Raw genomic sequence first — 16,065 nt, forward strand, 5'->3', positions numbered from 1 at the left:
AAAACAGCTTTCTGAGTCTAAACTTTGGCAAAACAAACAAACAAAAGTAAAATAAAACTAGCATTCTTATATTCAATCCCTTTCTTCATGTTTTATATCCGGTACCATTTAGAACCCATGGGTACTGCTGTATCATTGTTTAATTGTATCAGCTTTCTTTTTGTGATATATGTGCACTGTTTTCCTCTCTGGACATGTTGTGAAGGACTGTAGTATCTACTAAGTCTTAAATATTTGGTCACAAAAAATGTTGATAGATTAATTTGCATAAACCCTTCAAAGATGTCAGTTTTCTTCCTCTTGACCTGCTTTTCCACTGCCATTTTGCATTTGATTACTTTTGCTTTTCAAGTTAATTTGTACAACAAATTGCAGAACTCTGATAGCAAATGAACATCTGATACTCCTGTAATAGACTTGGACCCTTTAACTACATTGAGCCTGTGTACCATGGAGCTTTAAAAAATCACAGAAAATACAAGAGTTGAGTACACAGCAGCTAGAGAAACTAAGTTAACTACTATAGCAATCTTTTTAGGTGCCTAAGTACTTAGGTAATTGAAATTACTTTTCTGAATTCTTGGTGGCAGACTGGGATTACCCATAGTAGAAATTCAGCACGTTTTAGGTACAGAAAGCTTACAGTTAGCCTTGTAATTCTGAATTGCATTTTTTGTAAAACTACAGGTTTTTTTTCCAGTACTGACAGAATCATATCAGCGTGAAAACACAGCACAGTTGTAAAACACAATGATCAGGACAAGCAGCAACAGATTATTTAGCATTTTAAAATGCACCCAGAAGTAATGAGAGTTGTTACAAATAATTGAACCTTTAATATTTCATCTTGAGCTTACACTATGAAGATCTGAAGTAAGTAGGAAAACAGTAAAAAGTGGAAAAATAAGTATTTAAACTCACCTCAAAATGATCTGGCAGCCAATGTATATCTGTAATCACTGTTTTATGGCTACACTCTATGGAAGAGCATGCGCAGTATCTTACTAAAGGTGGCTCTGTATCATTCTCATCGTCTTCCATATATGATGGCTAGAAATGTTTTAAAAAGAGTTATCTTAGTGTATTTCCAAAATAAAATTGTAAACCTGTCAGAGAAAAAACTTACTTTACATACAGATTAATGGTTCTTCACACATTTCAAAACTGTCTAAAATTTTCTTGGGGTCTAATGTACAACCATCTAAAAATGGAAAGCCTTGAAACAGGCATTTGAATATGAAGCTCTGAAGAGAATTCCAGTGTGGCTCTACAGGCACATATCCAGTAAGGTATTAGATTTTCCTCTGCTTTTAGGTCTTTCCCCTTTATAGTTTTATTCCACTGAAATGTGTTTGTCATCTTCCAAGCTACCTTTTGTTTTCTGTCCATACATTTTCATTTTCAGTGAAATACTGAGTCATTTTCAGTATTATATAAAGCAATAAATGCTATACATATTTGATGGACTTCATATGGTAAGGGTTGAGTATATGTTGATGCGCGATAAAGAGCAGTCTTAGTGAAGCCAAAGGCTGCACAAAACATAGTGAAGCTATTAAGCTGCACTAATCAGGTGGAAATGATATTGTGATATTGGGTTTATTTCGTGAACCCATCAGGTTTCTTATCCTGCTTAGTATCCCATTGCAAAGATTATCTACTCCCTTATTTTGAGCCAGGACACCTTCACCCATTTTTCCTACGAACTTGTATTCTAAGTTTCATTGTCTTCACCTCAGATGTATCGTTGTTCTCCGATGGATTTACAACGGAAGCACTGTCCATATTAACAACTGACTTTTTGACTCCAACAGTAATGCTTTTTGCATTTTGCAGCCTTTCTTCATTTTTAGAAGTATCCCACAGTACAAGCTATAATGAGAAATGAGTGTATTATGATTTTTTTCATTCTTTGTATTAATATGCATTTTCCAAATACATTTTTTTTTTTTGGGGGGGGGCGAGGGGAGTGGAATGAGAAATTTACTGTGTACTAGAATTTAAGTCTTCTGAAGTATTGCCTCTTCAGTGTGATGCAATCAGTTGAAAGGCCACACTTACATCAAAAAAAAAGTCTTCACAGTTTGACCTATACCTGATTTTTATCCTTTTTTACTGATGAACTGCAAAGAACCATTTTGAAGTAATGGCTGAACTTTGGAATAATCAGACAACTTAACAGAATTCAGTACAGGATTAAATAATTTCTTTAATTCATTTCACAGTGAAAATAATAAGATAAATAATGTGATGGAATTTTGGCTTACAGTATTTTAATTCTGTAAGAAAATACAGAGATATCTAACTTTATTCTTATACAGAGAATTAATACCTGTCCATTGAAGCAGCCACCAGCAATGATATTTGGATCACTTGGACTGAACTGAAAGCAGTAAATGTCATGAGGACATTCTAATATTAACTAAAAAGCAGAAGAAAACAGTAGTTGAGAAATACAGCATTTATTGTTCTCTTGTTATTTGAACACTTGGAATTTTTGAAAGTCCTGATTAAATACCTGAGGGCGGGTAGGGTCAGAAAAGCTCCAAAAAATAATGACTGAATCCTGTAACAATAATTTGTCAGAAGGGTTAATTCTTTCTTCATCAGAATACCTCTGTGTTGCTGACTCTGCTATTATCCCTGATTGAGAGAAAACAAATTTTCTCAGAAGAGACAAATCAAAAATCAAATTTCAACATTCTATTAATTATGCTAAGTGACTTATATTTATCCCTTGCCAATACAGTGGTAAATAAAAAAGTGCATATATTTATATTTTTCTTTTTATAGATTGACTTTGAAGAAATTACTTCTGTTAGAATTATCTATCAATGTGTTGTGGAAGCTCAGGATCAGGATAAAACTCAACTTTTCTGCTACTAATCTGTGATCATGTAATGCTGAACCTGAAATGATAAGACAGGCATGTAGACCTGGCTACCCATCATGAAATCAAATCTTTCATAGTTTAATTAATTTCCTATGCAGGCAGCAATGTTTGCTGTTAGTATGCTGTGCAAGTAAGACATTCATATGAAAATTAATAGTGCTTTCAAACATGGCTTTTTAGAGTAGTAATACCAAGTAGGGAGCAGGAGGAGACATTTAATATGGCTCGTGATGCTCCCTGGCACTCGGTAGAGCCACATGCTAGGGTAGCTGTAACATTCCTCAAAAATATTAGGTATGCTACGAGACCCAGCCATGGGGAGAACAGTGAATACAGAGAACTGTGCCACAAGTACCTGGCACAGTTGCAGCCCTGCTTAAATGAGCCTCATAAGGGAGAAATTTCCCCCTCCTATAAAGTCCAGTTCTATGCTAGTGTGATAGGCTTTGCATGACCTATCTGACCTACATAAACAATGTCTGTATTATTTTTCACTTTATCTTAAATGGCAATTTAGACATACAAAATTGTGTTTATTATTATTTTTTTAATTTAAAGGTCAATGGCTACGAAAGATGCACATTTTACATTTTATAGCAGTCATGCAATACATGTCATTCGAGATTCAGATCATTACCATGGATGGTCGGATGCCAACGGACGCAGCTAATACTTCTGTCCTTGAGATAATGTGGATCTGTGAATGATTGGTATGCTTGAAGATAGACATCTGACTTGTCACCAGAACTGCTTTCATCTTCTGCTAGGGCCTTCCAGTCATCAAAAAAGGCATTCATAATTTCATTCTGCTGCAATGCAATTTCCATTCTGTTTTGTAAAAAGAACAGTTAATACTTTGAAGAATCCAGATAGGACTACTCAGTAGTAGAATCACAAATATGTCTGTAAAGAGACAGCTTTTGTTTTACACAAAATTATGACCATATTATTAAGAAGAAAAATTCCTCAGTGATACATCTCAACTGTAAGGAGACTATTCCCCGTTTAAAAAATAATTATACCAAGAATTTGACTCCAGTTGTGTGCGCATCAAGTACTGTGCAGTTGTCCAATTCTTGTGCAAAAAGCGTTAGTAAGTGGGACTTGTCCCATGACTTGGGCCTGTAGAACAGCACCTTGTCTCTTCTGCATAACTCTCTGCTTGAGTGAGCAGTGTTTGAAAGATAAGCTTTGCAGCTTGTTTGAAAAGATGTATTGCTATCAACTGTAACAGGTGTAATTCCAATTTAAGCTATAATTCAAATTAATGTGGTATAGATTTCATGTTCATTTTAATTAGGCACAAATATCAAGTTAGTATTTGTTAATATTAAAATAATAAGCAAGAGAAAGAATAAAAGCAAGATGATAAGAAAGAACAAGCAAGAGAAAAAAAAACACTTCAGTGTTTGACTAGATTGATGGTCCACTCAGCCAAGAGTTCTGACTCCACTCACTTTGATTTTACATGTATATCATTTCATGCAGCCTTTAAAGTATATCACTGCAGTAACTTTACCTTAAATGTACTGATGTGACAAATTCTTTCAGTTTTTCAGATGACAGACTCTCTTCCAGCTCTTCATTTGACAGCTGTCTAGGAGAATACTGCATGGCTGCATTTTTTGGATAGGTCCTAACCAATTGAAATAAATTTGAAAATGAGTATGCATATAAACAACTTCAAAGGCAGAAACCCATGTAATATGTAATATGTAAAACTAAAAGCTAAAAAATAAATATGTAAAACTAAAAGCTTCTTTTTTTTCTAGAATCTCTTTGGAAAGGAGTGCAAGAAGATACAGACAGAGCATCCAATTCTCTTCTCTTAATTTGTAACAGAGCATGTCCAGAAGAGTTGAGTTAACCTGCATAACATTAGGGGAGATCAGAAACGGTTCATAGCTTAGTAAACAAGCTGAAAAATATATCTCACACTTACCATTTTGTCTGAGTACTAGCTTCTTTTACTTTTGGAACCATTTGTACACCCACATCTCTTTCAAGCAGTTTAATGCTGAAAGTTTTGTCTTGGTAGGAAGTGCATTCAACATAACTGTCTTTCACATGTGAAGCATTCCTATCAGTAAATCTAATTGGTGCACCAAACTTCCCGCGTGCTCGAGAAAACATGTACTTAATCTGCAAAAAATATTTCTGAAGTTAGCAAAGGAGAGAGTTCTTGGAAGGTCCATTCTGTAAAATGGCAGTACTCATAATAGTAGAACTAGTTCTGTTGATGGTTGAATTTACTTATATTTCTGCATTGTGAAATTTCCAAGTGTTTATATAAATCAGCTATGTACAAGTGCCTCCGTACCTGGAGGTGTTCAACACCAGGTTAGATGAGACCCTTAAAAGGAAAAGAGTCATAAAAAATAGTTTCTGCAGCACTTTGTTTTTGGTGACAGTTGATGGTTCTCTTTTTTGTGTGTTTTGTGTTTTTTGTTTTTGAAAGACTCCAAGCAAAAACTAGGATTGCAAGCTTCAATTTCCAACTTTTTCTTTTTAAGGAACTTATAAATTTGTTTTTGTGATATTTGATTGTTACATTTGTTATTTCTGACCTTTGTAACACAGCCTTTAACAGATTCTTCTTCAACTTCCTTTTCGCTGCCAAGGGAAACCCATGGTTTGTGGACAGAACGCTTATAGGCATGGACTTCCAGAGTCCTTTCTTTTTCTTCTTCACTTTTTTCTTCTTTTTCTTCTGCAGTGTCTGGAGGCTGTGACATCAAGCAGTGAAAAATAACGTTTTTTTGAAAGTGTGTTTCTGAAAGATAAGTATGATCTAGATACCTGAAATTCAGTTTTCATTCGCACATTCTTTTGTCTCAGTGCAATAAATCTGGCTATGCTGTGCCCCTGCATTCAATTGGGTTAGGTCCCATTTATCCATTTGTGCATTAGAATTTTCCAATAAATGTTACATATTTAATATTTAAATACTAAGGAGTGTTATGTTATATTCAAGAGTTGTCTTGAAAGCAAATCACTGTTACATAAAAAGAATTTATAGTGATTTTCTACATTAGGCCTTCCTGTCTGGAATTGCAATTTGCTTTTCTGTTAATTGTTACTTCTAATGCTGGGTGAGAAACTCATGTTGAAAAATTATATAATCTGACCATAAACCTTCTCCTGTGATGTAAAGCACAAGGGGAAATCTATATATCTTCTGCTATTATTTGACTTGCCCGGGCGATCGGCTCCGGGCAGACGTGTTCTGCAGCGGAGCGGGGAATCGGACAGGCAGGGCAAATTTTTTCCAGCACCGAGCCCACTTGAGGGAGCTGCCAGGACCTGGCAGCCCTCACGAGGGAGCGCGAGCGACCAGGAGTGCAGCAAACAGGATGGGCAGTTAGGGCGTGGCGCGGCAGTTCGCACAGGCAGAGCAGAGCAATTCCCCCCGCCTATACGAAAACCTCCTCTAACGGCGATCTACCGCTAGCTCTTGCACAATGGTGTACACCACGCACAGCATGGGTAACAAACAGGAGGCGCTGGAAGCCATCGTGGGGCAGGCAGGGTTTGACTTGGTTGCCATCACGGAAATGTGGTGGGACCACTCTCATGACTGGAGTGCTGCAATGTCTGGCTATAGGCTCTTCAGAAGGGACAGGCAGCATGGAAGGGGTGGTGGTGTGGCTCTCTATATCAGAGAGGGTTTTGATGTTGCAGAACTTGAGGCTGGGAATGATAAGGTTGAGTCCTTATGGGTTAGGATCAGCGGGAAGGCCAACAAGGCAAGCATCCTGGTGGGAGTCTGTTACAGACCGCCGGATCAGGATGAGGAGACGGATGAGGAGTTCTACAGGCAGCTGACAAAAGTTGCGAAATTGTCAGCGCTTGTTCTCGTGGGGGACTTCAACTTCCCAGACATCCTGGAAGCACAACACAGCCCAGAGAAAGCAGTCTAGGAGGTTTCTGGAGAGCGTGGAAGATAGCTTCCTGACGCAGCTGGTTAGTGAGCCTACCAGGGGAGGTGCCTCACTAGACCTTCTCTTCACAAACAGAGAAGGACTGGTGGGAGATGCGGTGGTTGGAAACTGTCTTGGGCAGAGTGACCATGAAATGGTAGAGTTCTCCATTCTTGGAGAAGCCAGGAAGGGGACCAGTAAAACCGCTGTATTGGACTTCTGGAGGGCTGACTTTGAACTGTTCAGGACACTGGTTGGTAGAGTCCCTTGGGAGGCGGTTCTGAAGGGCAGAGGAGTCCAGGAAGGCTGGGCGCTCTTCAAGAAAGAAATCTTAATGGTGCAGGAGCGGTCTGTCCCCACGTGCCCAAAGACGAGCTGGCAGGGAAGAAGACCAGCCTGGCTCAACAGAGAGTTGTGGCTTGAGCTTAGGAGGAAAAAGAGGGTTTACAATCTTTGGAAAAGAGGGCGGGCCACTCAGGAGGACTATAAGGATGTTGCGAGGCAGTGCAGGGACAAAATTAGAAAGGCCAAAGCTCATCTGGAGCTCAATCTGGTGACTGCCGTCAAAGACAACAAAAAATGTTTCTACAAATACATTAAAGCAAAATGGAGGACTAAGGAGAACCTTCAGCCTTTACTAGATGCCGCAGGAACTTAGTTACAAGAGATGAGGAAAAGGCGGAGGTGCTTAATGCCTTCTTTGCCTCATTCTTTAGCAGCAAAACCAGTTGCTCTCTGGATACCTAGTACCTTGAACTGGTGGAAGGGGATGCGGAGCAGGATGTGACCCTCACTATCCATGAGGAAATGGTTGGCAACCTGCTACAGCACTTGGATGTATGCAAGTTGATGGGGCTGGATGGGATCCACCTGAGGATACTGAGAGAACTGGCAGAGGAGCTGGCCAAGCCACTTTCTATCATTTATCAACAGTCCTGGCTATCGGGGGAGGTCCCAGTCAACTGGCAGCTAGCAAACATGACGCCCATCTACAAGAAGGGCAGGAGGGCAGACTCGGGAAACTATAGGCCTGTCAGTTTGACCTCAGTGCCAGGGAAACTCATGGAGCAGATTATCTTGAGTGTCATCACGCAGCACTTAAAGGGCAACCAGGTGATCAGGCCCAGTCAGCATGGGTTTATGAAAGGCGGGTCCTGCTTGATGAAGCTGATCTCCTTCTATGACAAAGTGATGCACTTGGTGGATGAGGGAAAGGCAATGGATGTGGTCTACCTTGACTTCAGCAAGGCTTTTGACACCGTTTCCCACAGCATTCTCCTCAAGAAACTGTCTGCTTGTGGCCTGGACTGGTGTACGCTTCGTTGGGTTAAAAACTGGCTGGATAGCCGGGCCCAAAGAGTCGTGGTGAATGGAGTCAAATCCAGTTAGAGGCCGGTCAGCAGTGGCGTTCCCCAGGGCTCGGTACTGGGGCCGGTCCTCTTTAATATCTTCATCGATGATCTGGATGAGGGGATCGAGTGCACCCTCAGGAAGTTCACAGATGACACCAAGTTAGGTGCGTGTGTCGATCTGCTTGAGGGTAGGAAGGCTCTGCAGGAGGATCTGGATAGGCTGCACCGATGGGCTGAGGTCAACTGTATGAAGTTCAACAAGGCCAAGTGCCGGGTCCTGCACCTGGGGTGCAATAACCCCAAGCAGAGCTACAGGCTGGGAAATGAGTGGTTGGAAAGCTGCCAGGCAGAGAAGGACCTGGGAGTATTGGTGGATAGTCGGCTGGATATGAGCCAGCAGTGTGCTCAGGTGGCCAAGAAGGCCAACAGCATCCTGGCTTGCATAAGAAGCAGTGTGGCCAGCAGGTCTAGGGAAGTGATCATCCCCCTGTACTCAGCTCTGGTGAGGCCGTACCTCAAGTACTGTGTTCAGTTTTGGGCCCCTTGCTACAAGAAGGACATGGAGGTGCTTGAGCGAGTCCAGAGAAGGGCGATGAAGCTGGTGAGGGGTCTGGAGAACAAGTCTTACGAGGAGCGGCTGAGGGAGCTGGGCTTGTTCAGCCTGGAGAAAAGGAGGCTCAGGGGCGACCTTATCGCTCTGTATAAGTACCTTAAAGGAGGCTGTAGCGAGGTGGGGGTTAGTCTGTTCTCCCACGTGCCTGGTGACAGGATGAGGGGGAATGGGCTAAAGTTGCTCCAGGGGTGTTTTAGGTTGGATATTAGGAAAAACTTCTTTACTGAGAGGGTTGTGAGGCATTGGAGTGGGCTGCCCAGGGAAGTGGTGGAGTCACCATCCCTGGAGGTCTTTAAAAGACATTTAGATGTTGAACTTTAGCGATATGGTTTAGTGTTAGGTCAGAGGTTGGACTTGATGATCTTGAGGTCTCTTCCAACCTAGACAATTCTGTGATTCTATGATCTGTTACTCTGTGATTTAGAGCTACAGAACATTCGAAGTATTATTTGAAGACTATATATGTATATTGTGAAAAATAAATACAATACTTACTTGAAGGTACCAAATATATTATTATAATCTTTTAATTGTATGTCTTGTAAACCTGGGTCTTGGCAGAGGAAATTAACACATGATAAAAATTCAGCACTCAGTTATGCTAGCCATCTGAAGTCAAATACAAAGTCTGCAGAAGGTATATTCACAGTGATACATCTATTTTTCATGATCAGATTAACCTTCGGAGAAACATTCTGGATTACCAAGCATATCAGATGTTTATGAATACAACATCAATCCTGAAGTATATATTTCAGACAAGATTCTGAATTACTGATAGATAGAGCAATGCTGTGGTATATTTCCTTACCTTCAGAAAGTTTTCCTTGGCTTCCTCAGAAGCAACAAGGTAAAAGTTTTGTCCATACTGGAAATTTGCATCAAAAACTACCAGAAGTTCCTCCCCTGGATATTCCTATTTTAATTAAAACAAACATTGGAGAAGTGAAAACAAATAGCATGCAAAAAGACGTAAGACTATGACTGCTAAAACTACCATTAATGAGATTATGTAAACTCAGAATCTTTGGTTAATCTTGTGATTTTAACACAGAATTTCACGTGTCAAATTAAACAACAAACTGTTTCAATAGTTTTCAGTAAGTAGGCTATGAATCAGAGAAAGCCAAAATATGTTCAGCTCTATTCACAGAATCAAAATTAGTATGACTTACTTTACTTTTAGCCTATTTTCAATCTAAAATTGTTGTTGTTGTTGTTATTTAGTGCATGGTGGTTTAACCCGGCTGGCAGCTAAACACCACGCAGCCGTTCGCTCACCCTCCCCCCTCCCTCTCTGGGACGGGGGAGAGAAATGGAAAGTGAAGCCCGTGAGTTGAGATAAAGACAGTTTAATAAGACAGGAAAATAATAATAATAATAATAATAATGATGATACAATGGTGATAATACGAAAGTAATAATAGTATGTACAAACAAGTGATGCACAATGCAATTGCTCACCACCCGCTGACCGATGCCCAGCCTAACCCCGAGCAGTCCGGCCCCCTCCCCCCGGCTAGCCACCCCTATATATTGTTTAGCATGACGTCAGATGGTATGGAATACCCCTTTGGCTAGTTTGGGTCACCTGTCCTGGGTCTGTCCCCTCCCAGCTCTTACTGCACCCCCCAGCCTGCCCGTTGGCAGGACAGAGCAAAGGCTGAGATGTCCTTGGCTTAGTATAAGCACTGCTCTGCAACAATTAAAGCATCGGGGTGTTATCAGCACTCTTCTCATTCTAAGCCAAAACACAGCATTCCACCAGCTACTAGGAAGAAAATTAATTCTGTGCTAACTGAAACCAGGACATCTATCCACCCCTTATTCCATACCATTTATGTCATGCTCAGGTTACACTCTTTTCCATACATTCTAATTAGTCACCTATAGTAATCATGGTAGTGATAATATACAGTATAATATACTATTTAACATGGTGCAATTCAGTTCATGGGCTATTCTCACCCAGTATTAAATCTCCTTGAGGTACACACCGGACCTCTCCGTTCTTTTGCATTACCCACCAAGTATATCCAGGTCCCTGAGCGAAAACAATTCCACGAATAGGTTTGCCTTTTCCTGAGGCAGGAGTAGCCCAGACTGTTTTACCCAGCATATTTTTTACATGCACTACAGGAACTTTATCCCCATCTACAGTACGTAACAGGTTTGATTGGGCAGGTCCAGCTCGGTTGGTAGATCCCCTAGTATTGACTAACCAGGTGGCCTTTGCCAAATGCGTATCCCAGTTTTTGAACGTCCCAGCGCCCATTGCTTTCAAGGTAGTCTTTAACAGGCCATTGTATCGTTCAACTTTCCCGGAGGCTGGTGCATGATAGGGGATGTGATACACCCATTCAATACCATGTTCTTTGGCCCAAGTGTCTATAAGGTTGTTTCGGAAGTGAGTCCCATTGTCTGATTCTATTCTTTCTGGGGTGCCATGTCGCCATAGGACTTGCTTTTCAAGGCCCAGGATGGTGTTCCGGGCGGTAGCATGAGGCACAGGATATGTTTCCAGCCATCCGGTGGTTGCTTCCACCATTGTAAGTACGTGGCGCTTGCCATTGCGAGTTTGAGGGAGTGTGATGTAATCGATCTGCCAGGCCTCTCCATATTTATATTTCAGCCATCGTCCTCCATACCAAAGAGGCTTTGACCGTTTGGCTTGCTTGATTGCAGCACATGTTTCACAGTCATGAATAACCTGTGCTATAGCGTCCATGGTCAAGTCCACCCCTCGATCACGAGCCCATCTGTATGTTGCATCTCTACCTTGATGGCCTGAGGTGTCATGGGCCCATCGGGCTATAAATAATTCACCTTTATGCTGCCAATCCAGGTCCACCTGAGCTACTTCAATCTTAGCAGCCTGATCCACCTGCTGGTTGTTTTGATGTTCTTCAGTAGCCCGATTCTTGGGCACATGAGCATCTACGTGGCGTACTTTCACAGCCAGGTTCTCTACCCGAGCAGCAATATCTTGCCACAATGCAGCAGCCCAGATAGGTTTGCCCCTACGCTGCCAGTTGTTTTGCTTCCATTGCTGTAACCATCCCCACAGGGCATTTGCTACCATCCATGAATCGGTGTAGAGATAGAGAACTGGCCATTTTTCTCGTTCAGCAATGTCTAAAGCCAGCTGAATGGCTTTCACTTCTGCAAACTGACTCGATTCACCTTCTCCCTCAGCAGCTTCTGCAACTCGTCGCGTAGGACTCCATACAGCAGCCTTCCATCTCCGATGCTTCCCCACAATACGACAGGACCCATCAGTGAACAGGGCATATTTCTTTTCATTCTCTGGCAACTGGTTGTACAGTGGGGCTTCTTCAGCACGACCCACCTCCTCCTCTGATGATATCCCAAAGTATTTGCCTTCTGGCCAGTCCATGATCACTTCCAATATTCCTGGGCGACTGGGGTTTCCTATTCGAGCCCGCTGAGTAATCAGTGCAACCCACTTGCTCCATGTAGCATCAGTTGCATGATGCGTAGAGGGGACCCTTCCCTTGAACATCCAGCCTAGTACCGGTAATCGGGGTGCTAGGAGGAGCTGCGCTTCAGTACCAACCACCTCCGAAACAGATCGAACTCCTTCATATGCTGCCAATATCTCCTTTTCAGTTGGAGTATAGCGGGCCTCAGATCCTCTGTATCCCCGACTCCAAAACCCCAGAGGCCGACCTCGAGTTTCCCCAGGTTCTTTCTGCCAGAGGCTCCAGGTGGGGCCGTTCTCCCCGGCTGCAGTGTAGAGCACATTCTTTACATCTGGTCCTGTTCGAACTGGCCCAAGGGCTACTGCATGGACTATTTCCTGCTTGATTTGTTCAAAGGCTTGTCGTTGTTCAGGGCCCCATTCAAACTCATTCTTCTTACGAGTTACTTGGTAGAGTGGGTTTACAATCAGACTGTAATTTGGGATGTGCATTCTCCAAAACCCCACAACACCTAGGAAAGTCTGTGTTTCTTTTTTGTTAGTTGGTGGAGACATAGCTGTTATTTTGTTGATCACATCCATTGGGATTTGACGACGTCCATCTTGCCATTTTATTCCTAAAAACTGGATCTCCCGTGCAGGTCCTTTGACTTTATTTTGTTTTATGGCAAAACCGGCTTTCAGAAGGATTTGGACTATTTTCTTCCCTTTCTCGGAAACTTCCTCTGCTGTGTCACCCCACACAATAATGTCATCGATGTACTGCAGGTGTTCAGGAGCTTCCCCCTGCTCTAGTGCAGACTGGATCAGCCCATGGCAAATGGTAGGGCTGTGTTTCCACCCCTGGGGCAGCCTATTCCAGGTATATTGGACTCCCCTCCAAGTGAAGGCAAATTGTGGCCTGCACTCTGCTGCTAGAGGGATGGAGAAAAATGCATTAGCGATATCAATTGTGGCGTACCACTTGGCTGCCTTCGATTCAAGTTCATACTGAAGTTCCAGCATGTCCGGCACTGCAGCACTCAGTGGTGGCGTGACTTCGTTCAGGCCGCGATAGTCCACTGTTAGTCTCCACTCGCCATTAGACTTTCGCACTGGCCATATGGGACTATTGAAAGGTGAATGAGTCTTGCTGATCACTCCTTGGCTCTCCAATTGACGAATTAGCTTATGGATGGGAATCAGGGAGTCTCGGTTGGTGCGATATTGCCGCCGGTGCACAGTTGTGGTAGCAATTGGCACTTGCTGTTCTTCGACCCTCAGCAACCCCACAACAGAAGGGTCCTCTGAGAGACCAGGCAAGGTAGATAATTGTTTAATGCCCTCTGTCTCTAAGGCAGCAATACCAAAAGCCCACCGGAACCCTTTTGGGTCCTTGCAGTATCCTCTTCTAAGATAGTCTATGCCAAGGATACATGGAGCATCCGGACCAGTCACAATGCGGTGCTTTTCCCACTCATTCCCAGTCAGACTCACTTCAGCCTCCAATACAGTCAACTGCTGAGATCCCCCTGTCACTCCACAAATATAGATGGGCTCTGGTCCTTTATAGCTCGATGGCATTATAGTACATTGTGCACCGGTGTCTACTAAAGCCTTATACTTCTGTGCGCGTGATGTGCCAGGCCATCGAATCCACACAGTCCAATAAACTCGATTGTCCCTTTCCTCCCCCTGGCTGGAGGCAGGGCCCCCCTAATCCTGGTCAGAATCTTCCTCGTTTCTGTGTTTGAAGGACTGTCTGCTGGAAGTTGGAGCAGCAAACTTTTCGGAGAATCCCTTTTTCCTGATTGTTTTCTTTTGCAACTCACGTACCCGTGCCTCTAGGGTCGCGGTAGATTTTCCATCCCACTTTCTCATGTCCTCTCCATGGTCTCGTAAGTAAAACCACAGGGTGGCACGGGGTGAGTACCCACCATATCGTCTTCCTTGTGTGGGTGAACGCCTACCCCTGACAGCTGAGACACTGCTTTGTACAGGTGCGAAGGAGAATAATCTCTCTTCAAGTTGGTGAACCTTTTCAGAAAGTTTCTCCCAAGTGTTCTCCTTTGGTCGGTGGGCACTGGTTGGTTCAGGTGGGGAGGACAATAGATTCTCTTCAAGTTGGTGAACCTTTTCAGAAAGTTTCTCCACAGCTGAGACGCAGGCCTGTAAGGAAGAGGAGAGACTTTCTTCGTACTGCCGGAGTTGTTTAGCCGCTTCACCCACTGTGGGTTCCTCATCCTCTTTCCAGGCCATTATTGCCAATGAGCTGGCATATGATGATGGTGCACTCCGTACAAACTTCCGCCACATGGGTCGTGTACACTTGACTTCATCTGGATCTGTGGATGTTTGTTTGAGGTCTGGATCCTCATAAATCACTTCCCGTACGGCTAATTCCCTCAGGTACTGGATTCCCTTCTCCATAGTGGTCCACTTGCCTGGTAGACATAAAATATCTTCCTTGAAGGGATACCTTTCCCTCACAGCTGAGAGGAGACGCCTCCAGAGGCTGGTGGGTCGTGCTCCATCTGCAATTGCTTTGTCAATGCCGGCGTCTCGAGCAAGGGATCCCAGCCGCTTGGCTTCCCTGCCGTCTAATTCCACACAATTGGCTCCAGAGTCCCAGCACCGGAGCAGCCAGGTGACAAGCTGCTCACCTATACAGCGACCAAAATCTTTTCGCACATCTCGTAGCTCGCGCTCGTTTAGGCTTCGGGTAGTTACTGTTGCTCTTTCGGCATCCTCATCTTCCTCCTCCTGAATCCTTGACGGCCCAGCGTCGTCATCATCTTCGTCATCTCTATACTTAGTTTTGGCAGAAGCCTTACCTGGATTGGCAGAAGACTCTCTGCGTTCTAAACGACTTGAATTTCTATACCATATTTTCACCTTCTCTACAGGGGCAGCTTGCACTGCTACTGCTCGTTTCTCTGACTTTGTTACAGGGTCTGCCACAGGGGTTGGAATGCCCTCTGCAGGGTCAACTTGCACTGCTACAGCTCGTTTCTCTGACACGGCCACAGGAGCTGGAGCGGCTACAGGAGCTGGAGCAGTTGCAGGAACCGGAGCTGTAGCGGCTACAGGAGCTGGAGTTGGAGCTGGAGCAGTTGCAGGAGCTGGGACTGGAGCAGCAGTAGGAGCTGGAGCTGGAGCGGCTTCAGGAGCTGGAGCTGGAGCGACTTCAGGAGCTGGGACTGGAGCAGTTGCAGGAACTGGGACTGGAGTAGCGGCCGGAGCTGGAACTGGAGCGACTGCAGGAACTGGGACTGGAGCAGCTGCAGGAGCTGGAGCTGGAGCGGCTTCAGGAGCTGGAGCTGGAGCAGCTTCAGGAGCTGGGACTGGAGCAGTTGCAGGAACTGGGACTGGAGTAGCGGCCGGAGCTGGAACTGGAGCGACTGCAGGAACTGGGACTGGGGCGGCTTCAGGAGCTGGGACTGGGGCGGCTTCAGGAACTGGGACTGGAGCGGCTGCAGGAGCTGGGACTGGAGCGGCTGCAGGAGCTGGGACTGGAGTGGCTGCAGGAGCTGGGACTGGAGCATCTGCAGAAGCTGGGACTGGAGCATCTGCAGAAGCTGGGACTGGAGCGGCTGCAGAGTCCACCGTAGGGGTCACAGTGGCTGTTGGATCTGTCACGGGACTTGGAGTGGCCGCAGGGTCTGTCACTAAGTTGATAGCAGTATCCATGGCAGCTCGATAGGCGTAAGCCAGGCCCCAGCATGTTACAATGATTTGTGTTACTTTGGAACTTCCCGAATCGCGACACCTTTTATTCAAGCATTCTGCCAGTTTTTGAGGATTTTGCACTTGTTCAGGGGTGAATTTCCAAAACACTGGGGGTGCCAACTGGTCTAGATGCCTGC

At 44.0% G+C, this 16,065-nt stretch overlaps 2 protein-coding genes across 2 annotated transcripts in view; one reads left to right on the forward strand and one right to left on the reverse strand.

Moving 5' to 3' along the window:
- The window catches only part of MCOLN2 (mucolipin TRP cation channel 2), a 76,762-nt gene that overhangs the window by 13,193 nt on the left and 47,504 nt on the right, over nucleotides 1–16,065 (forward strand). The window lies entirely within an intron of this gene.
- DNAI3 (dynein axonemal intermediate chain 3) overlaps nucleotides 1–16,065 on the reverse strand; it is a gene marked incomplete at both ends in the record, with an annotated part of 31,428 nt that overhangs the window by 9,223 nt on the left and 6,140 nt on the right. Inside the window, 9 exons of the mRNA XM_082766034.1 lie at nucleotides 922–1,050; nucleotides 1,735–1,872; nucleotides 2,333–2,422; nucleotides 2,519–2,643; nucleotides 3,531–3,721; nucleotides 4,413–4,529; nucleotides 4,836–5,035; nucleotides 5,461–5,619; nucleotides 9,590–9,694. Of these exons, the coding sequence (XP_082622160.1) occupies nucleotides 922–1,050; nucleotides 1,735–1,872; nucleotides 2,333–2,422; nucleotides 2,519–2,643; nucleotides 3,531–3,721; nucleotides 4,413–4,529; nucleotides 4,836–5,035; nucleotides 5,461–5,619; nucleotides 9,590–9,694 (1,254 nt within the window). The remainder of the gene's footprint in view (nucleotides 1–921; nucleotides 1,051–1,734; nucleotides 1,873–2,332; nucleotides 2,423–2,518; nucleotides 2,644–3,530; nucleotides 3,722–4,412; nucleotides 4,530–4,835; nucleotides 5,036–5,460; nucleotides 5,620–9,589; nucleotides 9,695–16,065) is intronic.

This window comes from Aythya marila, assembly GCF_965140915.1.
Source record: "Aythya marila genome assembly, chromosome: 8".
In the NCBI taxonomy this organism is placed as follows: Eukaryota; Metazoa; Chordata; class Aves; order Anseriformes; family Anatidae; genus Aythya; species Aythya marila.